Source organism: Erpetoichthys calabaricus, chromosome 8 (assembly GCF_900747795.2).
Source record: "Erpetoichthys calabaricus chromosome 8, fErpCal1.3, whole genome shotgun sequence".
Classification (NCBI taxonomy): Eukaryota; Metazoa; Chordata; class Cladistia; order Polypteriformes; family Polypteridae; genus Erpetoichthys; species Erpetoichthys calabaricus.
In genome coordinates this window covers 32,400,425-32,426,401 of record NC_041401.2, presented here as the reverse complement: position 1 = coordinate 32,426,401, position 25,977 = coordinate 32,400,425, and the positions used below count along the sequence as shown (strand labels likewise).

General features: G+C 37.2%; 1 protein-coding gene across 1 annotated transcript in view; it reads right to left on the bottom strand.

The window, feature by feature from the left end:
- Positions 1 to 25,977, bottom strand: part of wdsub1 (WD repeat, sterile alpha motif and U-box domain containing 1) — an 87,549-nt gene that overhangs the window by 19,177 nt on the left and 42,395 nt on the right. The window contains exons 8-11 of the mRNA XM_028806428.2: positions 23,510 to 23,616; positions 19,297 to 19,323; positions 17,128 to 17,307; positions 4,567 to 4,707 (exon numbers count right to left, since the gene is read on the bottom strand). Of these exons, the coding sequence (XP_028662261.1) occupies positions 4,567 to 4,707; positions 17,128 to 17,307; positions 19,297 to 19,323; positions 23,510 to 23,616 (455 nt within the window). The remainder of the gene's footprint in view (positions 1 to 4,566; positions 4,708 to 17,127; positions 17,308 to 19,296; positions 19,324 to 23,509; positions 23,617 to 25,977) is intronic.

The window sequence follows — 25,977 nt, the reverse complement described above, 5'->3', positions numbered from 1 at the left end:
AGGTATTTTCCCAAAAGTCTTGGCAATCATTGAGATGTTTCTTAGCAAAATTGAGACGAGCACTAATGTTCTTTTTGCTTAACAGTGGTTTGCGTCTTGGACATCTGCCATGCAGGCCGTTTTTGCCCAGTCTCTTTCTTATGGTGGAGTCGTGAACACTGACCTTAATTGAGGCAAGTGAGGCCTGCAGTTCTTTAGATGTTGTCCTGGGGTCTTTTGTGACCTCTCGGATGAGTCGTCTCTGCGCTCTTGGGGTAATTTTGGTCGGCCGGCCACTCCTGGGAAGGTTCACCACTGTTCCATGTTTTTGCCATTTGTGGATAATGGCTCTCACTGTGGTTCGCTGGAGTCCCAAAGCTTTAGAAATGGCTTTATAACCTTTACCAGACTGATAGATCTCAATTACTTCTGTTCTCATTTGTTCCTGAATTTCTTTGGATCTTGGCATGATGTCTAGCTTTTGAGGTGCTTTTGATCTACTTCTCTGTGTCAGGCAGCTCCTATTTAAGTGATTTCTTGATTGAAACAGGTGTGGCAGTAATCAGGCCTGGGGGTGGCTACGGAAATTGAACTCAGGTGTGATACACCACAGTTAGGTTATTTTTTAACAAGGGGGCAATTACTTTTTCACACAGGGCCATGTAGGTTTGGATTTTTTTACTCCCTAAATAATAAAAACCATCATTTAAAAACTGCATTTTGTGTTTACTTGTGTTATATTTGACTAATGGTTAAATGTGTTTGATGATCAGAAACATTTTGTGTGACAAACATGCAAAAGAATAAGAAATCAGGAAGGGGGCAAATAGTTTTTCACACCACTGTATATACATTTTAATAGTCACAATTCCACAGCCAGACCCAAACAACGGTCTAACCTGACAACACCCTTCCAGTATAATTCAGCCTGTCTCAGATCAGAACAAGCCATCCCACATAAATAATTTCTTTTTTTTCCCAGTCATTTATCTGATGTATGGTACTAACATTTCAGGGCAGGCAGAAAATAATACATTTTCCTGACATTGCCAAAATATAGAAATAAATATTACAAGCACATAGTACAATCAGCTGTCTTGTCTTTCCCTATGACTAAACAACTTTGGCAGGTTTGGCAGTAGCCTAGTACTCTTTGTAGCTTAGTACCTATAGTACTCAGGTGACAGAAACAGAACAGTTTTGTACACATAGGACTTACATTTGCAGACTTTTGTTTCCAGCTGAAATAGGGCAGGATTCTAATGGACCCCGGACCCAAGATGTGTTTTATGTTAATTAATGATTATAAATTGGCACTGTGTGAGTGTGAATGCAAACGTGTAGAAATGGGCTCATTAATAAAGATATGCTCCATCCAGAGTTGGCTCGTACACAGCCCCCAGTATTTCCAGGACAAGTCCCGTCCACACATGACTTTGAGTTGCATTAGGAAGTATCATAAATATTGTATCATGTCATGACAGTCAGGAAACAACTGCAAAAGACTGCACTGACATCACATGATCCATCATGGATATCCAATTGAGATTGTTTGCAATGCTCCTTTCATTTTCTGGTGCAGCATAAGGGTATACAGTGCAATTTCTTTCATAAATTTAATCAAAGCTGGTTTAATACTGCTTGTTTTAGTTACACATGTAAGTATCACTTACTGACACCAGTTTGCGACTGGTTCCACTCAAGGAAATAGCAAGCCGGACCTGTTGATGTGAAATGTTAAAGGTACCTTTAAGTGTAATTTACTGGCTCCTTTAGGCAAATCTGAAACAACCCGATTCATCTTATTTCCAGCTACAAGCCTGTTATTAGACGACAACCTGTACCACTAGAATAGTGAGGAAGTGGAGTCCTGGAGGATGATATGACTCTGAATGACTGCTTCCAAATGACAGACTGGGAAATGATGCTCTACTCACATGGGGACAATTTTGAGGGACTCTGTCACTGCATTATAAACGTATATTAAATTCTGTGTCAACACAATGGTACCCACAAACACAGTGCGTTGCTTTCCAAACAAAAAGCCCTGGATTACTAAGGAGCTAAAAGGTCTCCTGAATTAGATACAAAAGTATTCAAATCCGGTGGCAATGAGGCTTGGAAGGACATACAGAGTGTGCTAAAGAAAAAGCTGACTGAAGGAAAATATGCTTACAAAGCTTAAACAGAAAACAAACTAACTCAGAATAACACGAAGAATGTCTAGAATGGACTGGGTATAATTACTGGACTCAAGGATTTCAGGACTCAGGTGCTAGAAGGGAATGTTGACAAATCTAGTGCCCTGAACTAATTTTTAAATAGATTTTCCCTGCCACTGCCACCTACTTCCAATGACCTGTCTCCCCACACCATTCCTACTACATTAACAACAACTATCATGTCAACTTGAATGGCCAGTCACAAGCCCACTGCAGTTTGCCTATCGGATAAAGATTGGAGTGGAAAATACAATTATCCATCTGCTCCACAAGCCTAATCCTCGCTTGGACAAAGCTTGCAGCACTATGGGAAACATTTTTTTTTTTTTTTTTAATTGTCCAGCTCCTACAATAGCACCCAGCCATACTCAAGGACGGTGTCGATGATATGGATGTGAGCAACACTGGAGCACCATAAGAAACAGTCCTGTCTGCTTTTCTCTTCACTCTGTACACCTCCAAGTAGAAATACAATAGCAGGTCATGTCACCTGCAGAAATTCTCAGATGATTCTGCACTTATGGGGGTGTATTGATAAAGGGGATGAGACAGAGTGTATGAGTCAGGTGGAGAACTTTGTTTCTTGGTGTGTCTTAGCAAAAGCCCTGAAGTCAAATATTTGACAGATTTGTGTAACATAATCGTGTGTAAACCGAGGATTACTGAAGACTGGAAATGAAGTGTGCTCATTCCAATATACTGTACTTTACAAAGGAAGGGGTGATGCATTTAAGTGTGGGTCTTATTAAGCAATCAGCCTTTGGGAGAACATAATAAAAGTGCTTAATACGGCGCTGGAGAAAAGAATCAGGAATCAGGTAAAAGTCAGCTGAATGCCTATCAGATGAACAACAGATGTGACCTTTGATATAAGGTAAATACAGGAAAAGTGAAAGGAAAGATGCTGCAATATACATTTGAAAATCTGTCATTGGATGGGACGCTATAAGAGGTGATGAGGTGGGCATTGAGGAAGCTAGATGTGGAGAAATTTTAATGATGTGGTGATGTCAATGTACAATTAAGCACAAACTGTGGTCAGAACAACAAACTGAGATAGTAAAAGTTCTGAGGTGAAGGTGGGGCTGCAAGAGGAATATGTTCCAGCTCTATTTAGATTTGTGAAAGTTTTACAGTGATGGGAGTTGGAGACCAGAGAAGTACATGAAGGATTGCAATGGGAGCTAATATATGTTTATGATCTCGATATTGGAAAAAAACTGAAAAACAATATTGAAAAAAAAAACTCCAAAACGGAAATAGAAAGCTAGTTTGACAGTGAAAGACCTCAAAGTGAATTCTAGAACAACAAAGAAGATGTTTGGAGGAGCAGGGGTAGAAGACATGGAAGAGGTGGGTGAATGCGGTAATGTGGTAAATACGATAAAAATTGCTAGAGAAACTCAATCCGATGCCCTTTTTTGGAAGCGGGCACAAGTGCTGTGAAAGGTAGTCTGCAGGTGGCGAGTCAGACATTTGTTTGTGGATAGTTTGTTACAGGGGTGCAAATGTAGTAAGTGTAAATTTAAATATAGGCAGTGGAGTTGTTTTGGAGAATATATGGAAGTTATATATTACTTGCATGTTGAGTGCAGACGAAAGTGCAAACACACAAGTGAGAGTGATGGTGAGAAACATATGGAAGAAACTTCTGGAGCTCTACTCTCTCTGACATCTAAAGGGGCCTAGTCTCTTTGGAAATTAAAGAACATGTTTATGAAAGTTGTATAAGGAGGAGTAGCATACTTTGTGAGAGTAAGGCATGGACAATGAAGGTGGAACATGAAGCAAAGTGGGAAAGAATGGAGATGAAATTTGCATATGTGGAGTGTCACCCACGAAGATGAAGACTAATGCTATGTTAAAGAGAAATACTTGTTGTGAAGATGATTGGTTCTCATCAGCACAGCTCCTAACTAATATAATTTGGGCATGTAGAGCGAAAAGCAAAGAATGATTAAATGAAGAGATGCAGCAAGATGGGATGAGACCATAGAAGACATGATTGGAGGCACTGAGAGATGATATGAAAAGGATGTGCAAAGGAAAGTGCAGAAAAAAATTAGGGGGTAATTGGATAACCTGGGCAAACACAGAAACGGGCATTAAACAGGTGATGATGATTTCACATGATTAAACTAACACTGATCTATTTATTGAACTAATTTAACCTACTTTTATTGCTAATATCTCTTTATTGACACTCTCATGTCCAAGAGTCCATTTTGAAGTTTTGGCACTATAATGTTACCTCAAAATTAATCTTTCTAAGGATTAATAAAGTTGCACTGTATTGTTTGCATAGCATCTGAAATATGAAATGAATAAGTAAATGTAAACAGTATAATAAATAAAATAATAATACCTGAAGCAATAACTGGATCTTTCATAATTTCTTGTGTTATTGGGCACAAAAATTCTTCAGGAATTTCTGTTAAATACGAATCTAGTGTCATTCTCAGCGCATCTATCTTCTGATTAACTTTGTTCCGGAGTCCCAGGGATTCTAAATGTAAATAAAATAAAGATGTCACTTTATATTTCTCAAAGTATGATACAGTATAAATGTATCTGAAATGTCAGTTGCCCATTGAACTGATTTTTGAGTTGATACAAGATATCTATCTGCTCTTGGAGTACTTTTACACAGTGTAATTGTTGCAACTATGAAAACTGCCTCAACACACACAATAACAACATTTTTTTAGTACAATTCTGACCGAGTAAATTAGATGCACAATAGCGGAGTACAAGTTTACAAGATACACATTACTTTCCTTTCAGTTCAATTTTACATGTTCTCATAAAAGGATGTAATGCTGCCATTGTTTTTCCATTTGTTAGCACTTCATATTTAAGGACTGCTATATTTTCATATTTACAGGAGACAACACATATTTTTCAATGTATTCTACAACCACCCTTTGTTGGATTTGACCGTGTTTATCTCTACTCTTAAAAAATACATTTGTAGCAAAAACGAACAGCCCTGTGTATTGTCTTTTAATTCATGTCACTTATTAATGACGCTGAAAACATCAGCTACACATTAGAATAATAAGTGCTACAGTCTTCATAGTTTATTGGGTATGCTTCTTATCAGAAACTAGGGGGCTTCACCCCCTGCTCGCTTCGCTCGCCAACCTCTGTGTTTGGTTAATCTAATATACAATTTATATATATTTTTTTTTTTGGAATTGTTTCAATTTCATTATTTGCACTTTTACTTTAAAGCTTCATTAAAAAAAATTTTTTTGGAGACACATTGTGACAATGCCCGTAAGTGAATATTGTTTCTGTTTCTCTAATGAATAATCTGACTTTTTCTAATGTTTGTCCCAGTGATTTATCGATTGTCATAGCAAATGCTATTCTCACGGTAAACTGTAAACATTTTAATATGAATGGCATGTCACGATATCCTCTGGTGTGTAATGTTATTTGCGGAATATATACATTACCTTTCTTTTTTGCCTGTTAAAATTTGCATCACTTCTCCGTGATCATCAATATACACCCGACCGAATTGTGTATTCTTTGAAATTTAACTTGTTGTTGCTTTAACTGTTCCGGGACCACAGATTCTCATAGCGTATGGTCCATTATTGTGTAAATCCATGTTTTGTGCTTTGAATGATGCAAATGCGAAAAGACTTTGTTGTTTACTCTTTGCCTTTTATTTCTGACATTGATTTGTCCTGCTATTTTTTCAATTACACCTGGCTCTGATGATTAATCACCTTTTGTTTGCGGTAATGCAATCTTTTCTATCTTTTCTTTGATACTGTAGCGACTGACATGATAAAGTGTCACAAAAGTTTTACTTGAACAATCGCCGACTTCCTAACCCCAAACACAACTTTCTAGCACCCTCTCCAACGCCCCCCCTTACCGCTTCAATCAATACCCCGCTATCAGTCTTCCGTGCTGTACTCCGCCCTCCCTCCATCGGACCTAACAGTCACTTAAAACCAAACAGCCCTCAACCTGGCTGGGACGCTACAATACTTTTGAATTTTACTGCTTTCATATTCTGTACCTTTCTCTGCATGTGTATCGCGCCATCGTTTGTTGGAGCCTTTCGAATTCCACTGCTTCCATAATCTCTTATCTGCCTTTTTTTTCTCTCCAACGCCTTTGGGTCTCTACTCTCCGTATTGGCATTATACGCTTTATATGTGCTGAGAGCACATGATCTGTGTGTACTACATGACTGAGTGTTTTTTGATGGGTGAGCTCTTATATGATATCTTTTGTAAATAAGGCGTGTCTTGCAAGAATCTCATGTTCTACGATTCACATATGCTGTGGAGTCCGTATCTCTGGGGCTTCTGTACCATCTCGGGGGTCCGCCTGCGGTGCGTTAGACGCACGTTGTAGGCGCCTGCACCTTCCGTACTATGTCGGGTTTGACTATGCTGTGTAGTGTGGACGGTTAGGGTTCCGTATTGTCTGTGCTCGTTGCTTTATTTCGTATTTTATCTCTGGGGCTTCTGTACCATTTCGGGGGTCTGCCTGCGGTGTGTTAGATGCGCGTTGTAGGCGCCCACACCTTCTGTACTATGTCGGGTTTGACCATGCTGTGTAGTGTGGACGGTTAAGGTTCCGTATTGTCTGTGCTCGTTGCTTTATTTCATATTTCCGTTAGTTGAGCTTTTGCCGCCTGCGCACTACGTCTCCTGCGTCCATGGGCATGCCATGTACCTGCGTCCATATCCGGTTTACCATTCTCGGTTAGTAATATGGATTGCTCCAATGTAAATTCATATTAACAACTACAAAATTGCCCTTTGGCTTGCAGTAACTACAAATAGCAAACAATACATTTGTTAATAAAGAAAATTAATGCACGCAGCAGTTTCAATCAGCTTATTTCTATTAAACTAGGTACAATAAAGCTGTAACACTATAGTAAAAGAGCACTGGATGTAAAAGAAAGGTCTACATAGAATAAAATGTAATTGAGAGACACACAAATTACTAGCTTTTTTACTTCTATTCTGCAGGTGAGCAACACAGAATTGTTTGACTTTATCTCTGTGTCTCCCGAGCATACTGAATTATCATAGACATAGGCCACGGATAGGTGGATTTGATTTTCATTTACAACATATTCAGATGTGCGAATTAAGCAATATGCATCTAGACTTGAGTGCAGAATTACTACAGGGCCATATGGACACCCACAGGAGAATCTGTTTGAGGAATATGATACCATGCAGAGTTTAGCTTATTTTCTGGGGAAAGCTATTTCATTACCTACTACATATGTATCTCCTTTAATAACTGAAATATAAATTGATTCAGTCAGTTATTATTATCTTAGAAATACGGAAAACTGAAACAGATGCTGACCAGAATTTAATCCGAGTTTCCGAGACTCATTTAATCTGCTGATCTTTGATTGAGAATGAAATTTACAGCTCAGCAAGCAGCAGAGAAAATTATCTTAATTCTCTCAAAGTTACCTTCATTTTTAATACTTTACAAGAATGTTTAATTAAGCTCATCCTTCTAAACAAATTCAGCTAATGCAGAATACCTGCATGTCACATTAGTCTTTTGATAGAGCAAACCATCTGAAACAAAATATCATGAAGAATGCTTACTTCATCTAGATATGAGTGCATGACCTCTACCCTTAATAACAAATAATGAAAAAATGAATGATATTTCAACATTTCCGGAAATAGTGGAATCATTTACCCACATCAAAGTGTGCTAACACCACATAAAACTAGAGACTGAATATTTTACAATAGTGTGACTTGATGATAATCATCAAAAGCAAAAAAAAAAAAAAAAGTTTAATTAATTAAGTTATCCACAAAGATGTGTTACATAGAAATATAAAGTACCTCTTTCATATTATAGTAAAAATATTAAAAGGTGATACCAGAGTCACAGTAACACAAGATGTTAATAATGAAGACTGACAGAATTAAAGTCATACAGACAGAATGAAAGGGTTTTCTAAACATGAAAGTTGACAGAGCAATGTTTGTGGTTCACTTTTCAGGGTAAGTGTCTAGTGCAAGTGTCATAAATTCAGCTGAAAAACTTGTGCCACTTTTTCCCCTAACACAAAGGGCCTCATGTATAAATGTTGTGTAAGCCAGTTTCCACGCTCACTTCAAGATGTATAAAAACTAAACTTGGCTTAAAACCATGCCCATTTTTACAGCAGCCTCACACCTTGTATATGCACTTTTCTGCTCAGTTTTGCAAACTAGTAGTACCGAGCATCAAAGCAGTGCCACTGTTTCTGTGTCATTTAGAAGAGAGAGCATATTTATAGGTGACTAGCAAAATACCCGCGCTTCGCAGCGGAGAAGTAGTGTGTTAAAGAGGTTATGAAAAAAAAAGGAAACATTTTAAAAATAACGTAACATGATTGTCAATGTAATTGTGTTGTCATTGTTATGAGTGTTGCTGTGTTTTATATATATAAAATACACACACACACATATAAACATATATATACATATACACATATATATACATATCTACATATATATATATATATATATATATATATATATATATATACACATATACACATCCACATATCAACATATATATATACACATATATACACACACACACGCTTTATGGGTGATGATTGTTTTACTGTTTTAATCTTTATTTTATTTTATTGTAGAATCAACTCCTATCTGCGCACAGCAGGGCAGCCGTGGGCGGATGCGTATGGTGTATTCACTCCATGTTATCGTGCATTGCGCTGTCAGTGGTATTTTGATAAAAGAATTTGAACAACATATAAGAAGCGTATAAATTATTAAACAGTAAAACATTAACATTTAAGAAGTAAAGTTACATGAAGTACTACTGCAGTGCCTTCGGGTATACCTCATTTTTTGTTTGCCCATTACATGCTTAAATGTATAAATTTTTTGGTGCACCTACCCGAGAACACGCGACATATAACCGAGCGTGGGAGAAGCATGGATTTTAAACACGCGTTGAGTTCATCTGCTGGTCTCCCTCGTGGAATAACTGGTAATGTTTGACTAAAATCTACAGCGAGTAAAACGACATTACCTCCTATTTTTTTTTTTTTACGATCTCTGAGATCTTGCTTTTTTCGGTTCAAGGCTTCATAAGCTCTTTTATGTTGTATGGTGTACTTATCCCAAACCATCATCTTTGAATGTTGCAAGACTTTCGCCTTGTATGTAGATCGGGGTAATTACATTCATTGCATTCCTAGTCTGAATCACAATCTGATTGTATGGGTGGTTACCTGGCACTGTAGGGTTGCCACCCGTCCTTTAAAATACGGAATCGTGCCGCGTTTGAGAATGAAATTGCGCGTCCCGTTTTGAATCAATACTGGACGGGATTTATCCGGTATTTTTTTAATCATTTTTTTTTTAAAGCAGCGTCTCATGCAAATCATCCCACACGCATTTTATGAAGATGCCTCCTTTCCTACTTTGGATTGGGTAATACTTGATGTCATCGTTAGTTTGATTGGTGTTTTTAACTGTCCAGTGAGGAGGGTGTGTCTTTTAAGTACAGTCTGCAAAGTGTTGGCACTGAGATGTGGCGTCAGCGCCATACTTGAAGCCCCTAACGTTGCGGTCAGCAAGTCGGCTAACATCCGCCATGTGCCGTCTTTCAGTTGCGAGAAGCAGATCATAGAATGGTTGAAACTGTTGCCCCTAACGTTGCGCCACGGCGTGTGGTTCGTTTATACCTCGTGTCTTCTCATTAAACTTTTATCTCGCGAATATGTTATTGCAATCCGCAGCGGGAGCGTTTCTATAAACTTAATTGAAACTTACGTTTTACACCGTGCTTTGTTTCCCTTATGAACATGCTTGTATGCTTAACTCGCTCCGTTCTCAATTGTTTAATTAATTTTTTGCTCTTCGCTGTTTGCGGCTGTTCCTCCATTTCCCCCTACTTCCTTGTTTTATCTCGCAAATATGTTATTGCAATCCTTAACGGGAGCGTTTCAATAAACTGATTGAAAATAGTTTTGCATTTACCTTTTTAGTAAAAGGCGAGCTTTTAAGCCTGAGAAATCACCCCGTAAATGCACACGTTTAATTGGACATGTGTTAATATGTATGGTTACACAGTATTAAAAGACAGTGAACAACGTCAGTTACCTTTCTTCCCGCGTTTGATAAAAGGTGAGCTTTTAAGCCTGAGAAATCACCCCGTAAATGCACACGTTTAATTGCACATGTGTTAATATGTATGCTTACACAGTATTAAAAGACAGTCAAAAATTAACGTAATTTACCTTCGTTCCCGCGTGTGACTCGTGCTGTAAATGTCTTCCTTGTTTTTAGTTCACGTGATTACGTAGGAGGCGTGATGACGCGATACGTGACTCCGCCTCCTCCATTACAGTGTATGGACAAAAAATATGTTCCAGTTATGACCATTACGCTTTGAATTTCGAAATGAAACCTGCCTAACTTTTGTAAGTAAGCTGTAAGGAATGAGCCTGCCAAATTTCAGCCTTCCACCTACACGGGAAGTTGGAGAATTAGTGATGAGTGAGTCAATCAGTCAGTCAGTCAGTGAGGGCTTTGCCTTTTATTATTAGAGATGATGACTGGCTTCTAAGTTAATGCGATTACCAAGAGCTATCCTCTTGGAGCTGTGTGCTGAACTAGCACTGGCTTTAGCTTTACAAAGGTAGACTCTGAAGAATTGTGCGCTACCTGCTCCTTTGCAAGTTCTGTCCACTCTCTGGTTTTTACCCACAGGAGCTTTTCAATGTGAACTTAGTGACCGTCCGGGCATTCCACAAAAATCGATGTGTCGCGGCATACCTGCTTTATAGGATAGTATTATCCGCTTCTCATCCAGATACATAAGATTTCTTTAAATTGTGGTTGAACTGGGAAAAATTAAAGCGCAGTTCACAGCAATGTCCAGTTTTCCAAATGTAATCAGAGCGGTCAATTGCATGTACATTGCTATCGCAATGGTGCAGGACAAATTACATCAGCCAGGGATGAATCACCAAAAAAATGAGCTGTGATTACATCATCTATAGCAGGAGAGCCTATAAAAACAGCAACTCCACAAAATCGCAGGTGTTTGTTCCAACTAGTGTAGCAAAAGGCATTCAGTCCATTTAAGGACACTGAGTCACCCCAAAGAGCCATGTAAAGAGCACAGAACTGAGCGGTTGTGGTGCTTGGTGCAGACACTACGCTACAAAGGCACCTTCAGAGAATGAATTTGCTCATGTAAATTGAAACCATTTCCCCTCTTTCCCCTCTATTAATGTGCTGCTCTATAGTGTACAGAAAGTGTGAAACATTGTGCAAGCATGTAGTGTGCTGCATAATGTGGCACACAATCGTGGCTTGCCATACCTGAAAAGATGCGGTATGATGAACCTGACCGTGACCCACCAAATGATCAGCCAAATTGGACAGCGTTAAAACTTTGTTTGAATGTAATTAGCAGAATGTAAAAACAGGTAATCAGATTCAGCATTTATTTTTTAACCAATTCATTTAATTTGTGGTCAATAGCACATTGCACAGCCCTTATATTCCTCAGTTCATTGGCCACATCTCTTACAGCATCCACGACTGCATTTTGTGACTCCAGAACAGTGTCTGACAACACACAGCCAGATGGTTGCCCAGTGGTTTCCAAAGCAAAGGTGTGTCGGCAGCAAGCATCTGAAGATATGCTGACTTCATTTTTATTTTGGGCACTGTACAACTTTCTGAACCTGAACTTTCAAATGTCTCAGCCATGCTGTATCAGTCCATCAACTTCCTTTCGTTGCTTATACCACTGCTTAAGCCAACAAATAGTATGTTTTCCCTTGACTCCACTTTGCATTTTCTGAAATTCTTTTTTCCATGTGCTTTTGCCATGGTCTTTCAACAAAACACTGAATGGAAGGGGCTATTTATATTGATTTGCATGTTCAAATATGTGAAATTCTGTGAGGAATCGGGATGGGGCTGTAGGCGCATGCCCATGCGTTAAAATTTCATGTTCACTGGGATATATAAAAGGGAAGTACTTGGAACTTGGAGTGCGCACAGTTTTATGCATCTGGATTTTTTTGTGCGTACACACATTTCTAGTTTGTCCGTACACAATCTTTTAATGTGAATTCTATGCACAGCGTTATACAGGAGACCCCAAAACTAGAAAAAAGGATCATGGCATTTTTACTACATCAAGCATGAGTACTAATGCAGGTATTAAAAGGGTTCTGATTATATCAAATGTAAGTGACAGATATTTGAATGCACACCAGCATCATAGATTAAGGAAGAAATCACTGCAATGCTAACTGTAATCTTAGCTGCTTTGTATACTTTTCTTTTAGCTTTTATTTTTGGCACTGTGTTACTGCACATACATTCTTTTTATTCACCAAATTGGTCTTTTTGTTGTTGTTGTTTTTTTTTTTTTGTTACAGGCTAAAGCATCCAAGTTGCATTAATGCTGTTATAGTTCCAAACTGCAATTTGCTTACATTTCTTTGGTGGATCAGTACATATATAACTTAATTATAGAAGTGCTGCATACAACAGAACTAATCTAATCTAATGTGAGCATTTAAACCAGTACCCACAGTTTTCAGTAAAAACAGTGTTACCAATGCCTCAGCAAAGGCATTCCCAGCTATGCAGGTTCTTCATATAGAGCAAGGACAGAGCAAGTTTTGCAGGTGCTTTTAGAAAAAAAACTGGAAATAAACCAGGAACTAGAGTCAGCTTGGTTCCCATACCTAGTGAAAAAGCAGCCTAACGTCCTGCTTTGTATTATAAATCTTGTTTTAAAGGTAAAGAAAAGATCAATGGACCTGAAGTAATGTGGCATTAAGCCACTGATTACCAATTGCGTATGCCAGACAGTTAGACTGAATCTAACAACTTCTTAGTACTTCTGCAATGGGTTGTCTAGCATTTCTTTCAATGCACTAAATTTTATTTTCAAAATATATATGCTCAGTTTTAAAAATGTAAAAATTAAAAAAGCATGCTTATGAATGGTAAAAGTGAGAACTGAGCTAAAGAAACTGTTAAAAATGTAATCAAAAGCATTCATTGCCAACCACTGCACTATCATACTGCCTAACTGACCAGGTGTGCCTACTACAGGAAACCACTAGCCCCCTGTTATATGGAAAAGGCTGTGGCAATTACATTTCAAACTACAAAACCTTATATTGAAATTCACATATTGACCGACTATGTGACCTTGGCTAGGTTATGCTGTATACACTGCCTGTTCTCAAAACTGGTGATTATGTACATACTTGCTGTGTGTGGTGTTCAAACAAAAAACAACACAAAGACTCCCTAGCAGTTTTATTATATTGATGAAATTAGAGTGGCATCAGCTAAGTGGGCTGGGACAGGTCATATCTTGTCCTAGATGGACATGTAGTCAAGTGCAGCTATGGAACAAACTGAGAGGGACAGGCTGGAACCTGTTTTGGGCAAACGTATGGTAGCTCGTTGTGTGAACATACAATGTGCATATACCAGAAAACTGAGTTTGTCTGCTTGGGTTGAATGAGAAGTGAGGTGCATGCAAGTACCAAAAAAATGTAAAAGTGCAAGCATGCGCCATCTCACCAAGTGCAAGTCATACTTGCATAAGGTTCTGAGCTTTACATCAACTCCCGTGCCTGCAGCTGAGCATGAGCAGAGCGGACTGCTCCATACATACATACACACACACACACACACACACACACACACACACACACACACACACACACACACACACACACACAAACACACACACACACACACACGTTCTTCGTAGTGACAACTGAGGTGCATGTAAGCAATTGATTATGCATACTATGTCACTTATAGTAGCTTGGTTTAAAAATCCTTATTTACAACTCACAATTTCATATTGACAGACATGAATTACTAGGTAATTTAGGAAGAAGTGAAGAGCTACACACAAATGTAAAGAAAGAACCATTTTTAAATTTCTAAAGCAAAATTTAATGTAGTATAATACAGTTAGCTGCTTATATAATGTATTTATGATATACTTTAAAGGCATAGTTAAGTTTCAGGTTAAGGTCTCTCTTAATTGTGAGAAGCCATTTAAACTCCAAATAAACAAGACACTTACATAATATGCTAATTATTTTATCCGCTTTTCATTAAAATGTTTAGCAGTATGACTCAAACAAGAGTTGGAGCAATGTTTATCTGGTATGTCTTGCATTAGCTTTTCTGTGTCAAATGTATTCACTGTGCATTGATGAACTAATGTGAAAAGCACGGAAGGAAATTTGCTAAAACTATGAAGGCCAAAACATAAAGGCAATAATTTACTTGAAAATGAAATTTGCATATATTTAAAAGTGATTTATACATTACTGGCAATTCGAGGTTTAAAGGAAAATATGCTTCAAATATCTAAAAAGTTTTGTGGGTGGTGGCACAATTAAATAAGTGGTTAAGTAAGACTGAATACGGATACCGAGAGTGTAATAGTCTGCAAAGTCACGTTTCAGTCTGAACCTTGGTTTTTGGTTAACAGTTCAGTTTGTCTCTTAGTTCTCAATAGAATACAATCAACAGCTGAACATCTTATTAAAAAGAAAAATGGTGTAAAACTGGAATGTGACATAAACTAAACACACATAAAATACATTTCTTTAAAAGAACAAAAATATACATATTTTATCTGTATAAAAACAAACACCCATTTACAGAATGTACTTAATCCAATTTCAGTGTCATGGGAGTTGGGGCACAACTGGCAACACTGGATTCAAGACAGAGATAGGCTGCAGTTTATCACAGCGTGTACACACATATAAGCCAACTGGGTCAATGTATAGGTAACAACTAATTCAACACACATATACAATGAAAAAGAAAAAAAGACAGACAGGAAATGTAACAAGTAATGACAGGATTTAAACCAGTCCTTGTGAGTATCCTAATAATCCTCATATAAAACAAAACCACCACAAATTACTTCCTGGGCATAAATAAATAAACAGGGGAATAATGTAAACACAAAAGTTAACAATAAACTTGCAAGCAGGCATTCACGCATTTCTGACCATGGGACATGCAGATTAAATTCAGGGAGAATATTACATGCAAAAATTAGCTAAACAAGAATAAGGAATCTAAAAATAATTTTTGTGGTCATATATTTATAAAGAATTTGTGAATGGACCCTACAAGGTACCAGTACCCTGTTTGGGGTTGGTTCCTGTCTTTCACCACACACTGCCAGAATACGTTCCAACACACCTTTATCCCGAAATGGATACAGGGGTTTGAGAATGTCATTTATATTTTTCCACTATTCACATAAAAAAAAAAAAAACTACTAGTTATAAATGTCATTCGAAGATAATATTATTATAGGTTATATTATTAAGTCATTAATAAACACATAATGCTTCTTTACAGCTACATAAATTGTTTATTAGATTTTTTTGAGATACCTAAAGTTGGAACTATTTGCCCATTGTAAAGGTGTATTAATGAAAGAAATAAAAATTATGTTTTATCAAAATGTATAAGATCTTTAAAAAATGAGATCATATTGAAATCTAATACTCATTTCAGTGCTATCAATAGAATAAGGTGATCTAATCTAACAAATATCACTAGAAAGATTTCATACAAATAAACACCTGCAGAGATACAGGTTTCTGGGGCAGGAAGAGAAAGACACCCCCAAAACACCTTCACAAAGGATATTACTGTATGAATATTTGGAAGACCTGGAAATAAAATACTTCAATCCAGCAGATACGGCATGTTGTTGAAAAGTACCCTTATTTATTTACTAAAACTGGTTTCCAATCCCTTATAGGAAATCTGTCCAACATACCGCACTCTTACATAAACACCTACACCTATAAATTCTGGGACAATTTAGAGTCTAAAATCAATTTAATCTACTTAAGCTTGGTATGTGAGAGAAAACCAGAGTATTGACAGAACGTCAAAAATTCACAAAAGGGATGAGGGTATGACCAGACTGGGATACCAATGCAGTTTGCTGGGGCTGTACAGAAGAAACGCTAATCAGTGCACCACCATAACAAAAATCAGAAAAGAAGTTGCACTAACATCTAAATTTGGACAAGCCTGCCTTGTGACTTTCCAGAACAGAAGCATTAATACGCTGGTAAAGCACCAAGTCTTGAATAAATTAATCCATGGGACACCAGTTACACTGAATCTGATTACTCCATTATTGGTTCATTGTAAGCATTTTAATCCCGTTAGGCAACAAATCAATCAACAACTTTATAAAGAATGTAATGAATAGTGCAAAATCAAAAGATTTTTAAAATAAAATCTGCCAAAAAAAGCATGCAGCTGCTAAAGGGAAAGAATGGAAATTTAACAGCTCTAAAAGTTACAGAAGTTAAAAGCACATGACAGGACCATTAGGTAATTCCATATTCACAAAGATTTCTTTTAGGTTTTATTTACGCTAGTTAACATTATTTGTCATTTTTTTTTTAAAGTAAATACACAAACATATATATATTATAGTAGTTTAGGTATTAATACAGAGCCCTTACTAGAGTAAAGGGTAATGTTACTTTATTTTTTCACCTATCTAATATTATCTGGTTCACCACCTCTATGAACACTTTGAAAATCTGCATCTATGTTCTTAGATTTCCCTCCCCTCTATGCTCTAAATACTGAGTCAAAACACCAGCCATCCAGAAGCATACACGATGATAACAGCAAACAATTGTAACTCTTTAAAAAAGACACTGCATGAGAACTTTTGCACAAAATGGAGTGCAGCAAATAAAAGTACATCTTCAATAAAACCAAACTTCTTCCCAGTCTTACTGATAAACTTGTTTCTGTGTATCATAACCAGTCATTCTTTATTTTTATGGTTCCTTTCATAGTATGCACCATCTACATGTACATCTTACCTATTTTAAGATCCATTGCAAGATGTTCTCTGTTTAAATTCAGGAGTGCTTCACCATCTATATTGTTTGCTTTAAAGGTGCCAATCACTTCATCCAAGCCTTCTTCACAAAGCCAGGCACACACTTCATCTTCTGTCCACTGTTTAAAGCAGGACTTAGATCTACCTAAGAGCTTTCTGTCTGGGGAAACAACAGAATCATCAGTTTCCAAACAATGTATGAAGTATACCTTTGGTTGCTTTTATAAGACCAAAAAAATCACAGAATGTTTTTATACTTATACTGACCTTTTATCAGAACACCTGAAAAAAGCAAAAAATAAAAAAGCAAAAACTGGATACTGCTGCCTTACAAGTAGGTTCAATTCCCAGTTTTTCAGCTGCTGGCATGGAGAACGTTCATTCTACTTGTATTTATTTTGGCTCCCTCTCATATCTCCATGTTAGGTTGGCTGGCAACTCTAAAACTGGTCTAGTATGAGTGTGGATGTTTCAAGTTTATGGTATAGAACCCTGGGACATAATAATGAAAACTGTGAGTTCAAAGATAAAAGAAGAAATGTCGGGTGTCCACATCTGCATGTACTGTCATCAGGCAACTACAGGAGGGCTGCAATGTCTGATGAACAAAGACAAAAAGAAGCAAAAAGAAAGATGGATGTAAGGGATAGAATGTCCAATGAAAAAAGGCAACAAGATGCTGAAAGAAACAGGGATGGATGTAAAGCCTAGCAAATCTGGTGAAGAGGTTCCTAAATGCATGACATGATTGAAACAGTCAAACTTACCATTGTACTACTGTGCCTGCTTTAATAAACATGAGTTTGAACTATGCTAGTAGATGGATAAATGCTTAAAAAGTTTATTGTCCTATTTGTAAAAGAAAATAGTAGTACCATACTACATATTTACACTGTACTTTACCACATAGGACCATCCCATTAATATTATGCTAAAATAAGTACAAATTCTGCCATTACAGCTGAAGGAATTCTAAAATTGTCAAAAGTATAATGTATTTGGATTTCTCCCATTCATGCCTTTTACGTAACTGTTATTGTCGTTTGGACAGTGACCACACATAGTGGCTCCATGCAGCTTCTAAGCCATCAAATGTTTGCTGACAAACAATAGTTCCAGGCCTGTTTTATAGGAATGGGTCCAGGTATCCCTGTAGTGAATGTAGCTGCAAGGAGTCATGTCAAAATGTGGCTTATGTCTATCATGGTGATAATCCCAGCCAAATGGCTGATTGCTGAAGGACTCATGTAAATCATACTGTATGAATAAAAGGAAACACAAACAAACAAGAAGGAAAAACTTCCAGAGCACATGTCAAAATAAAATCCAGGGTGCCTTGTAAACAGCACATTTGTGTCAGGTGTTCAGCTGACAGGAGAAGCTCCTCAGGGAAGAAATGTATGGCATTCTCAGAGAATTATTTGGTGTAATTCCAAAAGCACAATTTATGCAGTAGTTATAGTCTTGAGTCTGAAGGCAAGCCGAGATGAAGGCTTTCCAATAAGCGAGATGCGAAATGTATAAAGAAAGAAATCTGAAGGCAGGAGGTATGTGATTTTGGAATATTTATCTGGCTCAAAGGTTATAGTAATCCATTAAATTTGCTTCTGTCATACAAAAGTATGTGAAGCACAAAAAAGAGAAACAAATATGTCAAATTGTACTTTCTTTACATGTACTGTATGAAGTCTGCAATAGTTCCATTGTGTAACTAAATACATTGTGAGGAAGGGAATTAAAACACACTATTACAATTAAATGGTGCCATATATTCTGCTGACAAAGCACGGAAATCAAAAACTTACACTGATGGCCCAGTATGACCGAAAGCATCTGTTCAGTCATAAATTATCATCAGTCACACTCTCAGCAAAAATGTCCCAAGGTGTACACTAATTATTTAATTGTAGCCTGTTTTTATATTTCTACATAAGGCATTTTTAAAAGCCTGCTTATAAATGTCCAAGTATGTATTTTTTTCATTGCTAGATAGTTAAAATAAATTTGCTTCCTCCTCCTACTTCTGATAAACACAGGAATGGGCTACAGCTTGATGTAACAGTTATAACAGAAAAATTGTAGCTTTAATATATTTTAGGTTGAAATTAAGTAAATATAAAAATAATGAATTAACAATATGTCACCTTACCTAAATATGAAGAAACCAGAAGATCAGCTGGAAAAAATACAGAACATATTATTTTAAAACCAAGCTTTGTGACATTGCCATCACAGAAGTGTGACACGTTCAAGTAAATTAAGTAAATAAACCGCAAAGGTAAGTGATCAATACAGCAAAAACACAGTGTTCTCCATAATGTATTTGACAAAGACACATATTTTTTTTATTTATGGTGTGTCTGAAATGTATGCAAATACCCATTTAGTCTGCAATTAGCACTTTAATCACAACTGAATTGTTTGATTTGTAATTTTAAACTGTTGAGCAAATCAAGGAAAATGTGTTTTTGTCCTAAATAATATGGAGGGCACTGTAAATATCACATGAAAGATAAAAATATTGATTAAATTAGAATGTTTTCATATACTCCATACTGGGCTTCTAAGTCATTCTAACAGGCAATTTGGTCTTGTGATTAAAACATTTTATTTCAAACCACAAGGTTGCTGGTTTAATGCCTTACTTAGAGCATATTAAAGTTCCAAACTGACACAATTATATCATGTATGTCAATGAATAAAGATCATCCTCATTTGTTCAATACCTGTTTTATCTCATCATCATCATCAGTGAGAGATCAGGGCATGGAGGTCAAACAAAAAAACACTTTCAGAAAAGAACACACATGATTTTATACAGCGCTTGAAGCGGAAACAAATAAATGTCTCTACAGTTTTTGTCTCCTTCTGGTCGTCCTCGAGATGCTGTTCAAATTTAACACAAGTTCTTAATAAAGCTTTCCCTGTCAGAATTGTGACTGTGCCATTATGCGGACATTACATCAAACCCACAGCTGGGTTTGATGTCGCCTTTGGAATTCCATACACGCTGTTCTAAATATATTGTGAGCATATTTGTTTCATAGGAGTTTTATTCAGCAAGTATTATTAGATGGGCAGTCTGTTAAAAGCAGGACATTTTGATATTCTTCAGTAATTTATTGGGGAGCATATCCTGAAATCGGGATCTGCCCCTGTCATCTATATGTCTGGCCACCCTATTAAAGTTGCACGGAAATAGTAAATCATTATAATCTACAGATAATAGTACTATGAACTTGGTTTAGTGTAAAGTAAATAGTACTAACTACATTTTTATTTTTGCTGTGCAAAACAGCTATCAAGCCAGTACATCATTCACATCTAGATAACCTTTTCTTCTCTTTGCTTGCACTTTATACTTTTATGGTTACTAAGATCATTTAACTTACCTATTATGACTTAAAGTACTAGGAGGAGGGAAATGCATGCAGGTTTGTCGGAACTGCTGCACCCATATGTACTGTCTCGCTCTCTCAGGTCAGCAGACCAGATGCTTTTACTTGTCCCTAAGACACGATGCGAACTTAAGAGGTGATAGGGGTTTTTTAGTTACAGCGCCAAAACTTTGGAACAATTTGCTATTGCATGTTTGGCAGGCACCTTCACTTGCTGTCTTTAAATCTTATTTAAAAACACACTTTTACTCCCTGACCTTTGACCCAGTGTGAGATGTTGACTGGGACTTTAGTTGACTATCTATGCTACTTTTTTATTATGAATGTCTTCAACTCTTGTGTTTCTGTGTCTTTTTCCCCTTTAGTTATTGTGTGTCTTATATGTTGGGTTTTATTGTACAACACTTTGGGCAGCCCTGATGTTGTTTTTAAAGTGCTTTATAAATAAATAAATGCTGTACTTTCTGTTTAGTATTAATGTTGGTTTAGAAATTACAATGTTGTGTACAACTTCAAATGCCTAATGCTTTTAAAAGGAGGAGGTAATGTTGTTTTCTCTATTGAATTATGTACTTGTAATTCTAATTCTGACATGGCAGCATCATGAGGCAGTCAACTCCTGAAAACATGCAACAACTTATTTTGTGATGCTCTTTCTTTTGTGGCTTACTTTCAATTTTACAGGGATCACCATGGTGCTCCACCTCTTAATCATCTTCCTTCATTATTTACACCAGAGTAAAACCTGCCCTAACTTGCAGTTTTCAGTATGTGTTCTCCCTGCTTAATCTATCAATGAAGCTCAAAATGAGTCACTTAAGGAATGGGGTTTTGGTCTTGTCCATTGTGATAGATGGATGTCTAGGGAGAGAGCTGCGCCGGGAGCGGTATTATCTAGCATTTTTTTTTACTATATATCAGAGATATCTTGAATTTACTCAATCTGGGAGGATTGAACTACAAGCATATTTAAAAAGCATGGGCAGGAAACCAAAGGAACAGGAAGAGAAGGAAAAAGTAGTTAAAGTCTCATCAAAGTCTAAGCCGGCTTCAAGTTCAAGATACAGTCTGCCAGAGACCAAGCTGGAAGACACAATCCAAGGAATGGACCAGCCAGGACCTCATGCTGCAGCATCTGCTCTAGTCAACAATGATTGTGGAAGCAAAACAACGAGTGTGGCAGTCAATGAAAATTCACTGATCTCAGGAGGGATCTTGGAACCGAGCAAGGCATCTTTATCCCCGCTGTCAACTACTACCAACATCTGCAATCAGAATTTAACCTCTTGACAACAAAAGAAACAGAACAGCTCATCTTTAAATCACAACATTATTACTATGAACATGGAGAGAAGGCTAATAAGGCTCAACAAAATCGACAAGCAGGAAGTAAGCAATGCAATAACAGAAATTACCAACAACAATGGAGATAAAATTATTGACCACAAAATATAACCCACACATTTATGGAGTAGTATAAGTGCTTATATAGAGTTGGTCTACCCTCCATCTTACACTATAAAGGGAGAATTAAGAATGTCAAGATAAACATCCTTCCTAAGCTTCTTTTCTATGTATTTCAGAGCATCCTCATATACATTAACAATTCACTCTTTAAGAAATTAGACTCAATTATAACCTCATTTATTCGGAATTCGAAACATCTACATATCCACAAGACGACTCTACAATGACCTAAAGCAGAAGGGGGCATGGCACTACCTAACTTTCAATTTTATTACTATGGACATAATATACAAGCTGTAAGGACCTGGAATTCTACACCAATTGATGAACATACACAAGCCTGGACTGCAAAATTAGTAAAATCTTGCTGTACTTCTTTAAATACCCTGCTCGTGCCCCAGTAAACACAAATTATTGTCAATATCAATCAGTCAAAATATGGAACCAATGCAGGAAACACTTTAAGACAGAAAAGTTTTTATCTGTTGAACCTCTATATGATAATTACCTTTTTCTACTCTCTCAAACTTACATAGCATTTAACCTTTGAAAATCGTTCAGAATTAAAACACTTAGAGACTTGTATATAGATAAAGTCTCTGCATACTATGAACAATTATGCTTCAAATTTAACCTCCCATCAACACAATTTTTCCACTACTTCCAAATCAGAAAATTGCCTAATTTTCCTTACCAGCTACTCAGTTCTATTCCAGAATGAATATTTATCAGTCTTAAAGACTCAAACAGCATCTCAATAATATATAAAAATGATTTAAAGTACCTTCCTTTCAAAGATACCAGGGTATGGTGGGGAAAGGATCTCTCACTTATTATCTCAGAGAAGGAGTGGGGGGCAGTCATGCATAAAATACACTTTAGCTCTATATGTGTGAAGCATTCAATCAATCAACTCAAAATCTTTTATCGAGTACATTTATATCTGTTAAATTTGTCCAAAATGTATTGAGGGCAAGATCCAACCTGTGATCACTGCAATCGAGCCCCAGACTCACCGGGCCACATGTTTTTGCCATGTAACAAATTAACATCATTTTTAGAAGTACTTAGAAGTTCTTTTTGTCTGTCTGTTTGAAATACATAATAATGTGTTTCACTTATTTGTTTATTGTCATGGACGGGTGTCTTCTGCCCAGTGCTACCAATATAGGTGTCCCAGACAACTTGTTTTAAAGAGTAGATGTTCCATTTGTCATTTGCGGGCAGTATTAATCAAGATATGAGTGTAATCTTATTAAAATATAAACTGGTTCTAGATGAAGGATTTTTTTTTATAAGAGATAAACTTCAAATGTAACATACCCTTTTATAAAGAAGTATGTTCTACTTGAATTAAAATGGAAAAAATTCCTTCTATCCTTGTGAAGACTTATGTATAATAATCCCATGTTGCCTGTAAAATGTTTTGCATTGCTGCATGCTATTATTACCACTACATAAAATGAAGATGGAATGACTGAGACTGAGACTACTGACCATCAGAACTTTTTCCATTATTAATTTTCCAAATCTTTACTGTCTTATCCATTGATCCAGTAGCAAGTAAAGGCAGGTTCGGAGAAAAAGCACATGTTGTGACATGCCTAAAACGAACAAAGAAGACACACATTAAATGTAATTAAGGCTTTCAAATTAGCTAATTAATATACAGTAAAAAAACAAAAAGTGACTTTAAGATATTAACACTTTAAAATAAGAGGCTAGCTAAGGCTGATTGCCTATGCTAGTTAATGAACATCTGGATCTTGAAAAAACAGGCAGATGGGGAAAAAAATGTTGTGCATGGTCAAAGAGAGACAGCATGTAAAGGAGATTAATGCTTATGGTTTGAAAACACAAAGCTCATACACAAAGAAAAACAAAAATCTGCTGCCTTTACATGTTCTAAATCTCTGTTGTGCAAAAGAGGTGTCTCATCCATATGCCCAGCAAAAGCATATAGAAAGCACTATATCACAAACACTTTCAATTCTGCCTCTAAAACACCCCAACAAGACCTGGGGTCTCACTCCATTAATTGAGCAATTGCAAAAGCCTGCCTTCCCAAGTCCACTCTCGATTACTGTCTCACTTGGGGTGGCTTTAAGCACCTCTCCAGGGTAACTGCCAGACTTGTAAGAATATCACTTCTGGTTTGGCAAGGGACATCAGACTAGGACTTCCTCTGGGTGCTAAGCTTCCTTACTCCCCTGAGGCTCCCATAATGTTAAAAGGGTCATGTCTGTCTATTGAAATGGCTGTGTTCACTCTCCTGTGTAGGCTAACTTCCCCATTGTTCTTATGGATCATCCGGGAATAGTACAGGACATACTCTTGTAGTGCTCCTCCTACCAGTGAAGATACTTCTTTGTTCCCAAATGCACTTTATAGTACCCACCCAATCCTTCATAATCTTTTCCTGGACGCAATTCCATTGATTATCTGTGTGTCCAACACACTATTCATTCACATTTCACATGAGCGGACTGAAAATGCCATAAACTCTCAAGTAGACTGATGACCACTAAGCTTGAATCGTTATGGTTACTTAAAAGTAACAAGCAATTTTTTATTGTAGAAGGCAAGATCAGGGAAAAGCATTTATTGTAAAACAACCATGTATTGTAACTTTTAAGGCCATATCCTGACATACATTTCAATTTTTTCATTACACCTCTTTAATGTCCCAATTAAAATAGATATATCCATGTACAAGTAAATTAACTGAATCTTTACATTAATTATTGGTGAATATATGCCTTTTTTGATAGTGAACAAGGGCACTGAGAGGGGAGAGACATAGAAACATGGGAATATTTATTGTTTTACACAAGAAACAAGAAAGGTAGCTGACCCCCATGATCAATAAGTGCTCATGTCTGCTAGTTGCTACAGCAGAAAAAAAATTACCTTTTACCAACTTCATTAATAAGGTTTTTTTTTTTTAAAGAATTCTTCTTGTGAACTAAAGGCTCATACTTGCTGGTTCAATGTGGTTGAATTTGAACGGTACTAACCTAAGTCATGTAGGTTACTTGGTTAAGTGCTGAATTCACATTCATTTTTGTCGTTTACTTCCTCTTTATATAGAAATGTACTCTCGAAATAGTACATATTTGTATGGGTTTAGACAGTAAAGTGTAAGCAATCTATATATATAATTCACTAAGCCGGAAGACAAGTAGCCACCCATGGAAAGCACACCGGAAGGGGCGTGGATTCACTAAGCGGCCGACAAGACCATTGGATACGACGACAACTCGCAGAGCCACGCCCACCATGTCGGACGCAACAACTCGGAAAAAACACTGTCATTTATGTTCGTCTGTCCTACAGTACACGTGCACCTCTGAGCCACGTTGACTTTTCGGTTACGACGCACGGCCGCGTGCACCATAGCAAACTGTTTTACACGCTATATACAGCAATTCGCACCCGCAACAAACATGCATCTTCTTAGATGGTACTGCAGGAACACGGAAGATGTTTCCCCGCCCACCAACACTCCGTTTTCCCCGGCCCGTGTCTACCCTCGCTCTCTAGGCATTCACACTGCCTGCTCATGTGCCCAGACGCAAAAACTCACAGACCACCCAGTTAGTCCCTTTCGTCTGTGCTAGGAGTCCACATGCACCTCTGAGCCACGTTGACTTTTCACTATTCATTTCGGTTACGATACCTGACCATGTCTACCATCGAAAACCATGGGAAACGAACAACGAAGCCCTGCCCAGAAACTCTACCCCTCCGCCAACTCGAACAGCTCATCAAACACATACTCGCTTTGGTCTGTGCTGCTGTCCAAATCCAGCTGTGAGCCATGTTGACTGTTCTTTTGCCCTCCATGGCTACGGCTTCAAATGTATTTCATGGAAACAACACTTCTTTCAATGTTATAGAAATTCCTGCATCAGGTAACTGTTTGTTTCTATCAGTCGGGTTTTTTTGGAAAAATGTCATTGACG